The 18924-nt window shown below is 28.2% G+C and overlaps 1 protein-coding gene across 3 annotated transcripts in view; it reads right to left on the bottom strand.

Annotated features, from left to right (window-relative positions):
• Positions 1–18924, bottom strand: part of LOC112681702 (carboxyl-terminal PDZ ligand of neuronal nitric oxide synthase protein) — a 52098-nt gene that overhangs the window by 8476 nt on the left and 24698 nt on the right. Inside the window, exons 2-6 of one of the 3 annotated variants that reach the window (XM_025551989.1) lie at positions 10362–10433; positions 10029–10121; positions 6665–6720; positions 6399–6507; positions 2565–2784 (exon numbers count right to left, since the gene is read on the bottom strand). In XM_025551989.1, the coding sequence (XP_025407774.1) occupies positions 2565–2784; positions 6399–6507; positions 6665–6720; positions 10029–10121; positions 10362–10433 (550 nt within the window). Of the gene's footprint in view, positions 1–2564; positions 2821–2993; positions 3535–6398; positions 6508–6664; positions 6721–10028; positions 10122–10361; positions 10434–18924 lie in introns of those variants that run through there. The other 2 variants (XM_025551990.1, XM_025551991.1) reach the window with 2 other exon arrangements.

Genomic DNA, 18924 nt, shown 5'->3' with positions numbered 1-18924 from the left:
TACGGTGTCGCGAGCGTGGCGGAGAGAGGCTATCGCGTTACGTGACCGCTGTAGTCGCCACCGAGCACCGTGTCACGATCGCGATCCACCATTACCTTCGTCGTCGTTATTGTTAAAAAACGAGAAAAAAATTGTCAGCGCTCCGCGCCGGCGGTGAACGCGATACGAGAAAACACGCTATACGTGCGTGATGTGGTGTCGGAAAACGCATGCGTTTGGCACCCGTTACGAGAACGCGATTCTTCTACCTGTGTGACAGGCGTCAACGTTTATAAAAGGGATGTACGAGTGCGTGTGAGTTCTCGAGTCCGGCCGATCTGGTGCCCGGCCAAAATACACCCGACTTTTCCCGTAAACTATCTGCAGCGTATTTTTTTTTTTTTTTTTTTTTTTTTTTTTATGATTCTGAAGACGAACGGTAGAAGTGTATCGTGTACGATCGACGTGCTATCGGTTTTGTCTAAAAAAAAAAAAAACCAACAGTTACCGTTGATGCGTACACGCGTGGTATGCGTACGTTTCGTGCGTTCGTACGTTGCAGCTGCCACACGATTAATGTTTCTTCATAATGATAGAGCAATGACGATGAGTACGTATGTACGAGAATCGTTTTTATATTTCTACTTCTCAGCCTACAGCGGTCATTTTAAAACGAAGTTTTTTTCTTCGTAATTGTTATCAAGCAATTCTCGATAAGAGCAGAAAATTACGTCTCGTTCGCGCATAAAACAGATTTTCGCTCGTTAAGAACTGCCTGTAGGGGAATGACAGGAATTTATTTTACTTTTAGGAAATAATCTTCAACAGCCGTTAATTTGTAAAAGAAAAAACTAGATAGAATTTCTTCTACTTTTTCTTTGAGTGTTAAACATTTGTTAACATTTTAATACAAACGTTATAAATATTGAATAAATAGTTTTTGGTTATTGTTATTCACTTGAATTCTCTTCTACTTATGCCATCAAAAATGTGTACACAAGAACAATCAGTATAATAAATTAATTTCTATGACTGTTCTGAAATATATGTATATGTAAATGTATTTTTAGTATCTATTTTTCATATTGATAAAATAAACATTTTGCCCGTTTGTCCAAATATTTGAAACTATTCAAACAAGACAATTTTATACTCCTAATTCATTTTACGATTGATTGCACGCACTAAATTATCATAAAATTGTACAATCTCGACCAGAAGAAAGTATTTTATTGTATCTAAGAACTAGCAATGTTTGATACTTGAATTGGTTAGTTACATGAAATAGTAATTTATCATTTAAGCTTAGTGAAAAATATTTTATTAAACCTCGTAGTCAATGGTTATAATATTACTCTAATATAAAAATAAAATACTCGCTGGATACGTATAAAAGATGAGTAGTTATGTAATTATCGAGGGATATAATGTAATATGAGTTGTGGAATACTATTCATGATTTCCTATGAGAATAAACGCTCATACAATTTATTATATAATTTAATTAAAATTAGCTTTTGATAATTATTTATTGCGAGGCGACATACACACACGTCTATACTTTACTATAAAAAAAATATATATTCACGACTAATTCAAGTATAATAAGCTTTAAATTATAGAAAATTCGAAACTATTTTATTTAAAAGATTAAATTAATTTAGTTATAAGACTTTTCTATATACAAGTATGTATAAGTTAAAGACTACGCAAAATCTTTCCGTATCTCATCTTTTTGAAAGCGACGTACAGCATTCTATATAAATTGCATAGTATACTATTTTATTACGATCATACACACACACACCCAACTATATATTGCACTATAAATATATATCAATTGCATATATATATAGGTACTTGCTAAGATAAACCATTTAACAAATTTGCTGAAAAAGAGCCTTTAAAAGAATTTTTCAGAAATATAAAGAACGTTTTATTTAAAGACATATTTCAATCCGTTCACTTAACCGTCAATTTTAATGTGGAATATCAAAGTCATACGAGTACAAATCATACGATCATTTTTGATATTTATACTTTATGTATAAATAAATGTATACACAGCAGTCAGCCATGAATAAATTAGGTCGGAAATGAAACTAAAACAAAGAAAAAGAAAAATCCTACTGGAATTGTTTAGGTAATAAATTAACGTATTTCAAGCGCATAGGTCACGTTAAAAATATGTTAAAGGGTAACCATTGCGGTGCCAAGTGTTTGCTGCAACGAACAGCAACAAATTATATTTGTTAAAGGTGTGTGTACATTGTAAACGCAGCTAGGTGATAAGTCGCTCGATTTACAATTATTTCGAACAGTATATCGTTAAAAACGGTTGTGGAATAAAATCGGATTTAAAAATGAACATTCGGCCGTCGGGTGTGATAAGGGGTGGGGGGAAGTGGAAACAGACACGGTAAACATTTGGATGTGATCCCAAAACGGAGATCTGGGCGTCTATATTTAACGTGGTGACAATGACAATTTTCTTGCAAAACACCGAAAAATCCGTCTCTGCGTTTTTCCCCGTCTTAACAATTTTTATACATTTTTATTTATTATTATTTATATGTATAATTCACCTCGTTTCGACATCGAACCGTCGTCCAACTCGTCGTCTTCATCACCCGAATCATCTCCTCGGTGATCCTCATCATCGTCGTCGTCGTTGTCTTCGTCCTCGTCGTCGTGTCTACACGAAACGTCCTCGTTGTCTCTATCGCCGCCGTCCTCGGACGGGTTTACTCTGTGGCACACTTCAAATGCTTGGCCTACCGTTCGCACCACTCGCATTGCTTGGCTCTGAAACACGGACAAGCACGGCGTATAATGAATTTTCTAAAAAACAAAAAAAAACAAAAACGTGGAAAGAAACCAATTAAAACGATTCGCTGGGGATACGTGACGAATTCGGGTGAAAAGATGGGGGCGGGCAAAAAAAACAACAGCATCGCCTCGACGGTTTACTGTTGGGTGTTGGTGGTGAGAGGAGAAGAGCAGTTGATTGTTACCTGTAGCTCTTCGTCCAAATCGAATTCGTCGGCCCTGTCTAGGACTACCCGAGGTCTGCCCCGGGGCACCACCTCGGGTTCCCTGAACGACAGTTTTTTCCGAGGCACTTGCGGTTGCGGTCCGCTCGGCGACGACGACGGCGACAACGACGATGACACGTTCGCGGTCTTCCTCATAACCATAGACGCGTATTGAGACAGGGGCGCATACACTCGAGACAAGAATAGATAAAAAGAGGTATGGAGAGAGCGAGAGAGATAGATAGTGAGAGAGAAAGAGAGAGAGAGAGCGAGAGAGAATACGCATGCGCGTGCAGGCTGACGGCAGGAAAACCTGATGTCACGGAATCACGGGAACGAATAATCTCCTGAGCGGTTCTTCGTCGTTCCTTCCTCCCGTCGTCGTCGCCTCGAACGCGTGGGTAGGCAGCGTGCGCGTGTGTGCCGCGTGAGCACGTGTGCGCGAGTGCGTGCGTGCTCGTGTACGTGTGTACGCGGCGTGCAAGCGCGTACGTCGGTCGTCAGGCGCGTCCCGTCGGTATCTGCTGACGACGACGACCCAGAAGGACGGGGGCCAGACGGAGTCCTCCCCCGCCGACGTCCTCCCACCTGTTGTATGGGCCCTGGCATTTCGCCTGATCGCGTTCCCCGTCCCCAACACACGAGTGCGCGCGCGTCACGTCTGTTTTTGTCAATGTCCATATATCACCGGATCCCCGAGTGCAGCGGTGTTACGACGGATGGCTATGGTGGGCACTAGCGTAGCAGTCGACAGCCCGACATCGGCCTGTAGTCAGTTTGCACGACGATATCGAGGCCGCCCGATGGAGCCCTGCACGGTCTTTAATTTCATACAGACCACAACCTAATCCGACCTAGCCAGGTTACATTAAGTCCCTTAACTAAACCAGGATCGGTCCAGTAACGCAAGAAATAAGGCCGGGAACTCAACATTAAACCTCGGTGATTTTTTTATTAATTTCACAGAGCAACGACATGTAAATCGTACTCATCGGACCGGACCGTACACACCACGATCAGCGCTATACCAGACCAATTTTATACTGTGGACGGACAGTTTTTTTATCGATACAGCCTAAAAAATGACTGTATAAACTCTATGAACCGGGACCGACTTGTTAAATATTATTTTAATGTAAGAATACCGGATCGTGCAGAGTTCCGAGTCGAACGGTTCTTTCCTAAGACTAAACGATTACTCCGGTGCATAGTACACGGTCGTCATATCGAGTACGTTTTCCTCTTGATCTCGCGCTACCGCGCAAACACGTTGTGTGTACGATGCGCACGCGAACATTTGGAAACGTTCGGCAACGTGAAAACGTCTGGCCGACTTTGTGCGCGGTATTCCGTGGTGTAAATTCTATGGAAAAATCGACTGCATTCAATTTCTCCCTGCACGTTAATCCCACAATAATATGTTACATATTGTCGTTTCGATTTTTGTTTTCTTATATCTACATAGCTTACCGCGGTCGGCGTCGTAATGAATTTAAGAATATCAAAGTGTCTATTAGTCATATTTTATGCGTATTGTTTGATCTCAGGGATTGCCGCAGAACTGAAGCATGATGAATAATTTATTCAAGCGTGAAATACCGTTAAAATTATTTCTATCTGTACAATGCGAATAACATACATTCATACATTTCCACACGCGCTATCCATTTCATCTTATAACCGATTTAGGTAATTTATTTATCGTTCATGTGTATTCAAGTGTTTTCAAACAAATGCTACGCCGTCCGAGATTCCGATAGTAGGTACTAATGTCATTGAAATTTTATGGAAAAAAAAATTGAAATTCGAAAATGTTTAACAAAATCTTTTTGGAAAATATCTTATGCGCGTGTCGTGTATACAATTTATACATACATGCTACACAATAGGCTAAATAACTGCACAAGTTACGAAAAATATGTTTTTTGGTTGATTTTTCACAAAAATACTGTTAACTGTTAAGTGATTTTTGACATGCGTGGTAGAAAAAATGTGCATAACGATACATCAATCAGCGAATGTCATGAATTTTTCATATCCTTAGGGAAAAAGTGTATAAATGTATTACCAAACTATTTTTAATCATTTGTGTTTTGATTCAAAATATTACGTTATAATTTATTGTTGTATTATTAATTTAAATATTTAGCACTTTTATTCTTATTTTTATTGAAAATAAACATTTATAATATATTATTAGGAATTTATATAAAATAAATGTTTCAAAGTATTTTATATTTCCTTATGTGATACATATTATGATATTTTGTAGTGTAAATTAAGTATTTAAAGAAGATTGGAAAATGAAAAGCCTATTGACTTTAAATTATTCAAACTTGATATTATAATTTACTGTACGTATATATTATATAAATTTGTATATTTATATAAAAAAAACTGTTATTTCATTAAAATAACTTTACATTTAAAATCCAATATATTTTTGTATCAACAAAAAATAAGATATTAAGTAAAATGTATTTTAATAAAATGTTTTTTTGAGTGCAATTGCACTCTCCCTTGATTGGCTGAAATCTATGATCATACCTATTATTTTTTTGAGTAGGTCATCAAACTTGGTCGTCAATCACAACACTATCAGTTAATATGCTAGTATTAATAAGAATGTTTGGGAGTGCGCGCGCGCGCATAACTTGTGTATGTAAACAATAATTTAATAATTATGCACCAAAAACTTAATCCAACAAAGATTAAAAAAGGATTATTCTCAAAAATATCCTTGGTCGTCAATCACTTATATGAAGTGCACATTACCAAAATACCAACGCGTATTGAGAACGTTTTACCATGTTATGGTTTTTTATTTTCGAAAGGGATAAAAATGTGAATGCTAACAATCCACGATTAGAATTTCAGCACAAAAGTAAAGATGAAGAAATTATTCAATTCACATGAATAAGATAATATTTGAGAAAAGTTATAACCACAAATACCAAATATCAACAATCATATCATATTTTTTGATTTTTTTTTTTTGCTTTATCGCATTAATAATGACAAGCACATACAAGAACTGTCAAATTTTCACTTGAGGATCATCTCAGATTGAGAATAATAATAAAATGTCACTAAGGTAAAAATAACACACACTCAAACACATCAGCTACGTTAACTTCATCGGATTTTCTTACTAACGGGACAGTTGAAATGAATGGTTTGTATACTGCATAATAATACGATTTTTTCGTTTTTATTATAACATATGCCAGAAACAGATCTATATGACTACATTTAATCATTTTTATACGAATATATTTTGGTCCCAAAAATTATTATATTTATTTAAATTTCTACCGTGTATAATATAATATATTATATATATATATGTTATATTAAATATTCATAAAATCAATAGCCACGTACCTTTTTATTTGCCTTAAACACATTACACTTGAACACGTTAGTGGAACCATCTCTAGCTATGTAACTGAATATTTTCATATCTTGAGAATCGTGAGAAACGTAAAATATCCTTAAATTCAAAACAAAAATATTTTATTAGCACAACTTAACAGTAAACGGTTTGTTAAAAAAAAAAAATTGTTCAAATTAGCTGTTCAAAAGTGAACAAGCTGTTTTCATCTGAGGCTATTAGACCCACCACATACACGGCAGACTTAACAGCTTACCTATAAATAGGATGTTGCATAAGTAGCAGGTTATTCTCGTCCATCCATTGTTTTTTCTGTAAAAACATGACAAAAACAATGTTTAATTATTGGAATTCGTTAAATATAGTAAAGTGATTGATATGACTACATAATTAAATATTTTCATAAACGTTTTAAATCTAATTTGTTTCCGCTTTGTTTTCAAAACTTTTATGGACCATTGCAAACCGTTATGAAATATGTAAAAATAATTTATTAAATTAAATTGATTTTATCCAAACCATTTAAATAAATTTGTTGTTATTTTAAATTCAATACTAGTGAGATCGTTGTTCGCAAATAAGTTTAAATAATTTATTTTTAATTTAATCGAATATCGCAGAAACAATTTAAATTGCACTCCTCTTTCTGCAGCAACAATATACCCTAGAGTTGTACTACCATCAAAAACAAACAGATAGGTTTACATAGGTTATTTGCCTGTTGTACGCACGAAATTGTAAGTTCAGTAAGATGATTATAAACCGAGATAGGCTATAATTTAAATTAGATTGTATGTAAATATTAACTAATTCTTACTGGAAAACCGAGAATTAATTAATTTTTCAATATCATAATTTTTTTTTACATATCCATATTTTTTTAAACGTATTTCAAGTAACTGGAAATATTCTATAATTTTAATAGACAGTATTTTAATGCTTATTAGATTTTCATACGAATCTGAATTAAAGTTTGGTTAATTGTTTTTGGTGTTAAAATAATGCCGCGGTCTACGTTAATTGTATAATTTTGATAATAGAATTTAAAGAATCATTTTCTGCATACCATGATTTATAACTAAAAATTGATACATTGAGCTTCGACGAGTCAAACATTTTGATAAGTATAAATAAATGTAATTTTCTAAAATTACTTAACTTACTATAACTTACTAAAATCTCGAATACTCAAAAAAAAAAACTAATTTTTCCGATTACAATTAAAAAGTTTTTAAAAGTTTTACATATTATTTTATTAGTGTTATTTATTCACATACATTAAAATTAAACTATTCCTAGTTGTTTGACTTCTCTAAATTGAATTAAATACTGGTTTTCGAAATGATTAATTACATCTTTGCATGATAAAATCTTAATCTTGCTTTTAAATCATATTGTTATGAGTTCTATTATACAAATATAAAATGTTTCGAATTATCTTGTTCAACCAAACTCACAGGTGTTACATAACAATTTATGTATAGGAATTATAAAGTATCTCTTTTAAAAAAATGTACAGTATTTTTAAAATATACTTTTTTATCTAATGTTAATAATTACAGAATAATATATATATATATATGTAAAAAAATCACAATATATGTTTTCCAGAACAATCAATTATTTAAAAAAAAAAAATGTATTTGATAAATATAATGCAAACAACTGTTGAGTATATTTTACTTAGTGTTAAATTATTTCAATAATTATCTCTTCTTTCTTGGTTTAGGCTTTTAAGACCATACCACTAAATACAAAACTTGCCACTAATCCAATGCTTCTCTCCAATTGATATCTGATTCTATTTTTTTTAATGTCCTTCTTTAGTCTTTCTATCTTAATTTTGGTCCAACAGACTTTTTTCCATAGATATTTTTTCTATCACCCTCTTTATTTATGCCATGCATGGCCTGCCCACAACAATTTTCTTTTAACAATCTCTTTAACTATATTGGACGTCTGAAACTGTTTTTGAATTTCATAATTATATAGTTTTCTCTATTTTTTTGTTTCACTATCGAAGCCTGGGCCATATATTCCTCGTAGAACTTTTCTTTCAAATATTGCTAGGTAGTCTTAACTCTTCTGTTTTTCTCAAAACCCACATTATAGCACCGTATTAGATAATCGGTCTTCGTAAAGCCATGTACATTCTTATTTTTAAATTTTTCGATTTCAGAACTCTTTCTAATCCATAATATCCTTTATTTTTTTATTATGTTCTGGACGTCACCTCTGTCTTCACATCATTATTCTCCGTTATGAGGGTATTTAAATTGTGAAACCCTTTTGAATCTATATTCTACTATTTTAAAATGTTGTTCTTGTTCACAATTTTTACTTCTTCAACTAAACATTAAGTATTCAGTTTTATCATTCTTAAAGGTTTATTATATCAATACTAATGATCTTAATTTTATATGAACTGTATAACCACCAAAAATCACTAGCAAATAAAACGCGGTAAGACTGAGTATAATATTTTTGTAGGAAGTTAAAAAATAATTTTGAGGTTTAACTCAATTAAAATTTTAGATTAATTTTTTCAGATCAGAGATAAACAAAAATTTTGAATCAGGTTTTATTTACTTATAAGTTATTTGTATATTGAAGTAATATTTCCTTGTTTTAGATGAAATGTAGATTACACTATTATCCATCTATACCTATATTAAAATGTTTGATATGTTGAAATATTGAATTTTGTAACTAATCAGCTTCAATACAATTCAGTTGTTCAATAACTTGATGTTTTTTCATTTTAATAAAAACAAAAATTTATCAAAAACTTAATTTAAAGAACAAGTATAAACATGTATAATTTAACCTTTTAAATCATAAAATATATCGATTGAAGTTATGATTATGGATACATTAATCTAATTATTTTGATAATCAGTTTCATTGATAAGAATAAAAGTTCATTATTAAAAATAGTATTGAGGCTTGAAAAATAAATAAGCCAAAATGTAATATTACTGTCATATGAAGTGTAAAGAAACTTTGAAAATATTTGGTATGTAAACTGTAGATCCTATTTATCATCTCATAAATAAGAAAATGAATTGGAAACGTCAATCCTCTTTCTAAATAATATTTCCTTGTAATAATAAATAATATTGTTTTATTTTTTAGCTAAAAGATTTAATTTCAAATTTTCCAAAATATATGTCAATATCTAAAAAGCTTTTTATAACAAAAGTAAATATATGTAACTAACCTTTAAGAATAAAAATCAACAAAGTTCAACCTTCACTATAATTTATAACTGAATTATTTTGCATAAGTGCATAAATCAATTTATAATATATTAATTAGTAAACTAAACGTATTTTATTATAACAAATATCACTCGTAGAATTTTGTAAGAAATATATTATTTACTAAGTAAGCTATTCTAATACTTGATTAAAATTATTTATTGTATGTCCTTATTTAATAACCAAAAATAAAACAATATACTAAGAAACAAATAACTAAAAAATAATATGATCTAAAATTTAATTGTACTCAAATAATTATAAATAACAAACTCAGATAGGAAATGTAATTTGAACACACAATTATGCATAATTTATATAGGAATAAAAATAAATATTTGGAATACACTTTATATTTACCTTTTTCTTTTTTCTTAGAGTAATACGGACTCCTTCGACGGACACTTCTATGGACACTTTTTTCTTTTTTATACCCTTGGCTTTGAACTCGTACTACAAATTAAAATAAATGCAAAATAATAAAATAGAGTTTTTTTTTTTTCTAAATATCTTTATCGAAAAATCTAAAAATAGTAATAACTTATAATTTCAGTTTAAATGATATTGTTTATTAAAAAAAAAAAAAAAAAACAACTAGTTACAAAATGAAAAATCTGATAAATTTCACTGACAAATTTGAGAATTCTATAAGTGGCTTAATTTTATATGAAAAAAAGTCTAGAAAATACTTACTCTAATCCGTCTCATAGCAGCCACTATTTCGACTCGATTCACTGGCCTGGGGACATCTAAAGATCCAATGAACTGTAATATAAAAAAAAAAAACCACTTCATTAAGATTTGAAAAAAACAGATAAGAAATTGACGAATTTCATGTTATTTAAACACACAAATTAGGTAGGTACTGCATATATCGTGTTAATGCTTTTAGAACATACCCTACTAAAATAAAAAATATATCGTAAACCAATCACAATAAACTATGTGATCTGTAAATTTTGAAAAATAATGTAAATGTTGTAGACTATTTTTTTATTTAAATGTAGGAATTTAATAATTAAACAAAAATATTTAACATACTTTATTGTTTGTCAATATAACTTTTAACGCTAAAATATTTATTGCTTCATGAAGCTACAAAATAAAATATATTATTTGATGATTTTTATTCCATTCATAAGTTCACAAAAAAATTATTCCTAAGTTTGGACGAGTCTCATCAAAATATAATTACAAGACAAGTTACAGCATCCATGTGACCATGTGTGTATAATATACATATATTTATAATGCACTATAATTTAAAATAAGCCATATTAAGTTATCATATTTCTATATTTGTAGCAAAGTAATTTATACTAGAAATCTTAATTATAATTATACATACAAATATATTTCATAAAATAAAATACACTACAATTTAAATTAAGCCATATTTCTCTATTTGTAGCTTAACAATTCATGATAGGTTTGTTTTTTATAATTCCTAACACAATCTAGTAGTAGTATTTATTTTCTGTATGATTTTCCCTTAATAGTACAAAGTACGTCGCTTTTCTGTTTACTGCCATTCTAAACTTTAATACTAACACTAAAGAATATAATACGTGTGTATTAGATTTACAGAATATAAAATCATCCTCACAATTTACATTATTTTTGAATATAAATATGATAAACCGAAATGGCTGTTAATATTATTTGTTTACATAAATTAAATTTAAGAATTAAATTTGATAATGACAAAACGAGTAAAAAAAAATCATCGTGCTTAAATATTATGTATTACAAATGATTTGTATTCAAACAATTCTAAGACGTAGTATACTCAAATAAAATGTATTGTACTATAATAATAATATAATAATTACAGGGTTTAATAAACCTATGATTAAATTGAACAATGAGTTAACTATGTAAAAATATGATTACAATTTTTTTTAATATTAAAAATTGATCTGAATAATGGTTTTTAAAGAGATTTAAGAATCGAATAGATGTCTTTAAATCTGAAAGCAATAATAAATCATCATTGCTGCAATAAAGATTAATTGAAAGTACATTTTACTATGGAGTAATTGTACATAAAAAGGAAGTGCTCGTAAAAATATTGTTTTCAATGTTATAACTTTTGAGATACATAGCTATTGTAAATGTTGTTCAATTTATTTTGAAATAAAACTCAAATCTTAAAACATTCAATTCTAAAAGGAATATAACAAGTAAAATTATACTTCCAAGTTGATTTTCCAAATAATTTTTTTTCTGCTTAAAATAAAAATTTGCTTTTTTCTTTACTGAATTCTTTTATATTTAATTTTAATATGTAAATGGAAATAAAAAATGTATTAAAATAAAATTTTAAAATAATCTCAACAGAATCAAATAATATTAGAACATTTTTAAACTCAATTACTTTACTCAAAATCAAAAACTAAAAATTATATAAAATATCAACTAAATACGTAAACAATATTAACTATCGATAATTAATTTTTACAATACACAATAACAAATAAAATATAGTATCGTCATAAGGCTAGGTTTTGAACTTTTTTCAATATTTTCTAATTCTATAGTAGTCCACCAAATACTTTTATATTTTATTTAATAATATTTAGGTTACATTACACAACATTTAAAAAAAAAAAAGATATTTAACACTAAGGTTGAATATGTTTTATTAAAATAATAATTAATAACACCAACCTCAACCTACATTGTTTTTCTAATACCATTATATTCATCTATTCAAATTTGATTTAAATGGGTAATTTAACATTACAATTTATATAGTACCTATTACTAATAGGTTACATAAAATATTACTATTAAGTAGGTATATGCGTATCTATTGTTTGTTCTAAAGCATTTAACTTTAAAATAATGTAATTTCTTCCGTAAAATGTATTACCCTTAAAAGTATTTGTATATAATGGTTTGATTTTATTTAAGTACGTTATGTAATAATGCAGATCAAACTTTTTATTTTCACATGTTTCATTCATACCGCTGGAGTCGAAACAATTACTTTGCATATAACTTGAATTTAAATAAACTATAACTAACACATAAAAACCATTAAATGTTTACCATAATATGAATTCTTTTTTCAGTATGTATAATAGTGAATGTATGGTTATTTAGAAAGTAAAACATAAAACTATATTGGATAAAAGTAAAATGTTTCACAAAAGTAAATATTGTATATACGAGTATATGGTCCTAAAATGCTGAAAAAACATTGGAATCATGATTTAGCCTTTGCCAATCATCATATTACTGGTATACATTTGTAAACAATAATAAATCTACATAAATTATGCAATCACCTATTGACTATCAATTATAATATAAATATTGCATAAGTTTCTATTATCATTACATTACTACTGTAAATGTTAAACGACGACATTAAATACTTATATGTTTTTTAAAAATAAATGCAAACAATAACATTTAAAAGAATAAAAATATCATAATATTTATCGTGAAAATAATTAGTTTTCTCATATTTCAAACTTTAAACATTCATGAAAAATTAACGGCTTTGTATTTTCATAATACAAGACAAAACAAAGTAGGTACCTACAATAAAATTTGTAGTAATACATATTTGTATTTATACTGTATGTCTAAACTTGCGTTAAAAGTGAAATAAAATTGTAATAATAGTAAGTAAATATATTTCAGTGAATTAACAATGATACACCCTTAATTAATTAAATCATAAGCTGAAGCTGAAACTTTAATCAATATTGTTGACAACTTCGTAGTCATTAAATCGTCCAAATTTAATAACGTACAACTATCCTACTCCAAAAGCTGCTGGATATATGTTCTTTCATATTCGATCTTTTTTCTTTACAAGATATTTTTAGTTATTTTTACTATCAAAAGTAAATTGTTTGTTTTAAGTTTATCCTTGATACTTGAGACTTTAATGATTTAAGACCGTAATGAAAGACGTGTTGGATATAGAGTAATATAGTTCGTTGACTCTTGTGGTTTTTGCCGCTTAAAACACAAGTGGTTATCCGTCTAGGAGCTACTGACATGTTGAACACAGTATCTATTAGCAGTTACATTGTATTTATTAATATGTTAATCTACAAATATACAATGACCTTAGGTTATAGCTGAATTAAATATTTAATTAATATAAGACTAGTTAATTCTTGCATTAGAGTAAATATAACAATGGTCGTTATTTTAATCATTTTTTTTTTTTTTAATTTAGAATAACTTATTTTATTCAGGTTACATGTAGTACTATATTCATTTACTCTTGACATAACATAAATGTCTTGTTTATTAACCTCTGTTGTGCTATTTTATTAAATTGAATAGGTTCACCAATAAGACTTAAACGATAATCCCTTTCAATGACCTAAGATGGGTAATTACAATATTTCATCATTTTAGTTGAAATGAATATAAGTATAATTAAAATAAGTATACTAGGCATAAATTAAGTCACAATTATAATGTAATACTACATAATGAAGAGTCTGAATTTTAATTTCTTCATTAATTTCTTTCGATGTATAATAAACTCGATACGTAAGCTAAATATCGTGCTTTTTCTTATATATCTGTATTTATTACATTCAAACTATGAATAGTTAATTTTTTGTGAAAATATCCTAAGATTCTAAATGAAGAAAGGAATATATTAACAATTTAATATGATAATATTTTTTTTCATTATGGCTGGAAGGATTTCTCCGAAATCAAAGTTGTTTAGTTAGTACATTTGGGTAATGATACTTTAAATTTCTCAAATATTTTACAAATAATAAAGAAAAAGTATTATAAACAGTAACATTTACAGGATACTGGGTTTTGGTAATGTCCATTATTTCTTCTTCATACCCCAAAATATGATCATCGCAGAAACTCACTAAAGATAGTGAAATAGGTATTCAAAAGTATCTTTGGTACCTACACTAAAAAATTTGAAAATTAAATACAACTTTCCTAATATGATTTTCTCTCTCGTGTAGAGAAATTTCAAATAACTAGCTAACTAACCTAACCATGAAATACATTTTATATATTTAATAATGTTAAATTAAGTTATTATGTAATATATACTAATTCTAAATATACAACAAAATAGAAATAGATAAAATTATAATATTCGTATAAATTATTTCATGAATAAATAATATTTCATGAATTATTTTATTATTATTTATTGTGTACGGTCACATTAACAGGTTGTTTTATTTCAATAACGATACAAATGTTCTTAACGAATTTAGTAAAATATTTTTCATTAATATTTTATCTCCAATTTTAAAGTAATATATTATATAATTCCTTTTATTTATGAGTTCATTTTTAATTAATTAATTGTTATTTTGTGTTAATTACTTTCATTGTTATAGTCCAGTTAATAAATCAGATACATAAATATCAAAATTGTATGTTTGCTGTTTCATGATTTAGTGAATGTAGTTTGAATAATGGCTAGTATTCTAAATACTATAATTCATTAAATACTCTTAAGTGAACCCACATCTGAAATATGACGGTTTAAGGTGTATTATAAATAAAAATCGAATAATTTATTTACATATAGTATACTTACACAGATTTTGTTTATTTTCATCATGAAAATAGAGTAAATACTATCTTTAGTATTTTATAAGATTTTTCTTACGTCTTATTGTTGTCGGTGAGTAAACTAAGGTCTTTATTTCTTCGTACCCATTAATTTGAACATGATTTTAAATTGTGTTAATAAGTAGGATTCGGAAGTTATAGGAGCCAAAAAAATTAAATTATGCACGAAAAAATGATAAAATACGCATAAAAAAATGTGAAATATGCAACAAATAAAATGTATTTATTTATTAAAAATTAATTAGTAATTTCTAAAAACCTAAATTTAAAAAAAATATGTTATTGAAAACTAAAGTATGGCGCATTACCGGTCAGCATTTGAGATTTTATTAAAAAAATAGTTAAACAAATATATTTTCATTAATTGTGAAATACGAAATAAATATATTTTGTATAATACCCGTTAAGTTTTTACGTTGAACCACCAATATTTTCGTTAAATTCATATTACGAGTAGACAACAAAAATAAATACGAGTAACTAAGAAAAATAATATTGAGTTTTATATGATACACGTTTTCCGCGTTATTAGCGTTGTGTTATGTAACATTATTTAAAATAAATTGGTTAAGAATGAAAAAATTAATTTTTAGAAAATATTAAATGTGCATAAAAATATGTGAAAATCAATGAAAATTGACAAAATATACACTTTTTTCTAAAATTAACGAAATATGCAAAATATGCGTTTTTAATTTTCAATTTTTAATCTCAACATTGTATAGCTTGGATTTCCAGCTTGGTCTGCTATAAATCGTGAGCAACAATATGCAACTCCTATAATTTCCGAACCCAGTTAATAAGAAATTGAACTATTATTCACTAAATATTAAGATTGGTACACCGAAATTAATAAAAAATTATTCTTTAAATATTTAAATACAGTAGCGTGTGAATAGAATTATTAGATTTTTTGATTGAAATTTCATTAAAATGTCTTGTAATGTTTATACTTAAATAAATCTTTTCCCATACCTTTCCATCTTAACCAAAGTTATCTTTTCCTTATTTTGAAACTCTTTTATGATTATTAAGATGAACTTAATATGTAACATGTAATATTGTTTATATTTATTATAAGTAATATTATACTACCTTTATCTTATTAGATATAACGGAATAACAAATATAATACATTAAGTAATATAATTATACATTATAGAAACAATATTGTACACTGGAATGTTAAATTGAAAAGGGAAACAGCATTAGAAATAAAATTGATGATGGTTGAGATGACTGTAGTAAAATAATAATTGAAGAGAAGGATTACGTCGGGAGAAAAGTAACTTTGAAAGAGGTTTTGGAAAGGAATGTAAAGAGCGGAGATGAGAGACTCTTTATTACTTATTTGATATCTTCCTTTGATTTATGTACATTTTAGACTGTTTAAAAATATAGCTAAATTGTATTTCTTATTAAATCAAAATGCTGGTTATGAATTTGAACTATCGACCCAATAAGATTGGTTTGCAATATTTAATTCCAAACACTATTTATTATGATTCTTTTAAATTGTTGAGTAATTAATTCCACTCGTATTAAAAATATAAGATGCATATGCAGCATGTCTATTAAATCAAACTTCACCTTGTAATAGTGCACAACCCAGAGAAAAATTACAGGCATACGTTGTTAATATAAAAAATTCAATAACATTTGAATAATGCAACAAAGGAACTAGAATTAATAAACCCCTTGATTTACCAATAGAATTTGTCTTGCATGATTCTGTATAAACCTTGAATAAATTTTAAGTAATTATATATATGATTTTGTAACCCTATATTATACTTCAAATTAATTACATTTATAAAAAAAAATATATAACTAATTTTAATAACAAACAAATGTATGTTAATTGCAAGAAATATTATACATAAAAAAGATTAAAACAAATTTATATTATATATCATTAAATGTATTATCATAGTTTATCTTATTTGCGGACAAATATAATACTATAATATGAATACATTAGAAAAAAATATTTATATATTATCATAATATTTTTAATACAATCAATTATATATATTTTTATAAAGTATAACTTAAAAAATAAAACCTAGATTCGAGCATTCAAAGTATTTAATATAAACTGACATGTTATATAATTCACATAATATTTAGGATATTAATTTAATCTGCATATTTATTTGAAAAAATACAATGTTTAAAAATAATATCAGTTTGTTATTAAGACTCACGGTATACTTTTTTTTTCATAATATAAAACATGTTTATCACAATCATGTAAATAATTATAATAATAGTTGTACCAGTAAGTATGAATCATAAATATGTGCATCTTTAGAGCACAGAACAAGATCATATAATTGCACTTCTAACAGAAAATGTTAAGCTTAATACATAGTTGCATCTGATGGTAGATTTAAAAGCAGTGCATGTCTATATTTTCGAAATGTAAAATCATTAAAATTAAATCCAATAATAGTCTGTAAACACGTTGTTCTTCTATAATAATTGATGAACAATACCTACAATTTCAATTATAACATGGACCGCGACCAAATGCCATCACTGTTGTGCTATAATTAATTGTTTCCTATCTGTACATTTATAGAGAATAATATTTCGCCTGGTGTGAGATTGTTAATTATTATAATCCCGACCATGAAATATGCATAATAATTGAAGTGCTACTATATTGATACTATAATCTAGAATCACACACCGATTTATTCGATTTTATTCGCATAAAATGTTCTCCGTGTGACCGTTAATGTAATTAAACAGAATTTTTTTTAATTACTAATATTTCAGCAGATCTTTGGAACTATTTTCAAGTAACAGACACATAAAACATTATAATGAAAATACAACTAAAAGCAATAACGAATAAACACGCACGAATTGTGTTTAATTCAAATTCAACTTCATTCAATAATTATTGGAAAGGGTTCATCGACTATCATAAGTTGACCAATAAACGAACCGGCGTTATGATAAACAATAGATGTGCATTTTATTAACTTCCGATTCATAATAACTTATAATATGTTTGTGTATTATATATTTTTTATTTTTTCTTTCATTAAAACTGGAACATATACATTTCCATCACCCATCTACTTCGTCTATGAATCAATTTTATGATTTTGAAATTTTAAAATCGTTTGATATATTGACATTAATTGCAGTGCCACGGGTTGCGAGTCAGAAAAAATTGTGTTTCACTAAATATTATTCGCTTGAAAAACGGTATGATGGAGGTGAACACCGACTTAATAGATGTAGGTAAAATAGGTGGAGATGGATTACTCAGGAACACGATAAGATCTGCTTTTGCAGAGTTCATGACACTCGTCCGCTACGACACACCATGGACGTGCTTTTTTTATTCAATACAATACTTTTTGCAGGAAAAAGAAAAAAATATTTCGTAGCACAAAGTGCGCGTGCAGGACGTCACAGAATTCGCGGTGGCTAGTAACTTAAAGGGCCAGTCATCTCTGATGTTATTATGTATTTACCGCACACGTCATGTCGCGTCGTACATAAATTAACGCGTGCGGGTTTTCATATTTTTTTTCCTGCTCAGTTTCGAAAACGAAAACGCATCGTAAACAACGTTAACAATAATAATAATAATAAAAAAAAAAAAAAAAAAAAAACAACGAATAATAATCGTATTAATGTGGGA

The sequence above is a fragment of the Sipha flava genome, unplaced genomic scaffold (genome assembly GCF_003268045.1).
Source record: "Sipha flava isolate LNK unplaced genomic scaffold, YSA_version1 194_pilon_pilon, whole genome shotgun sequence".
Classification (NCBI taxonomy): Eukaryota; Metazoa; Arthropoda; class Insecta; order Hemiptera; family Aphididae; genus Sipha; species Sipha flava.
This window is presented reverse-complemented; position numbering and strand designations above follow the sequence as displayed.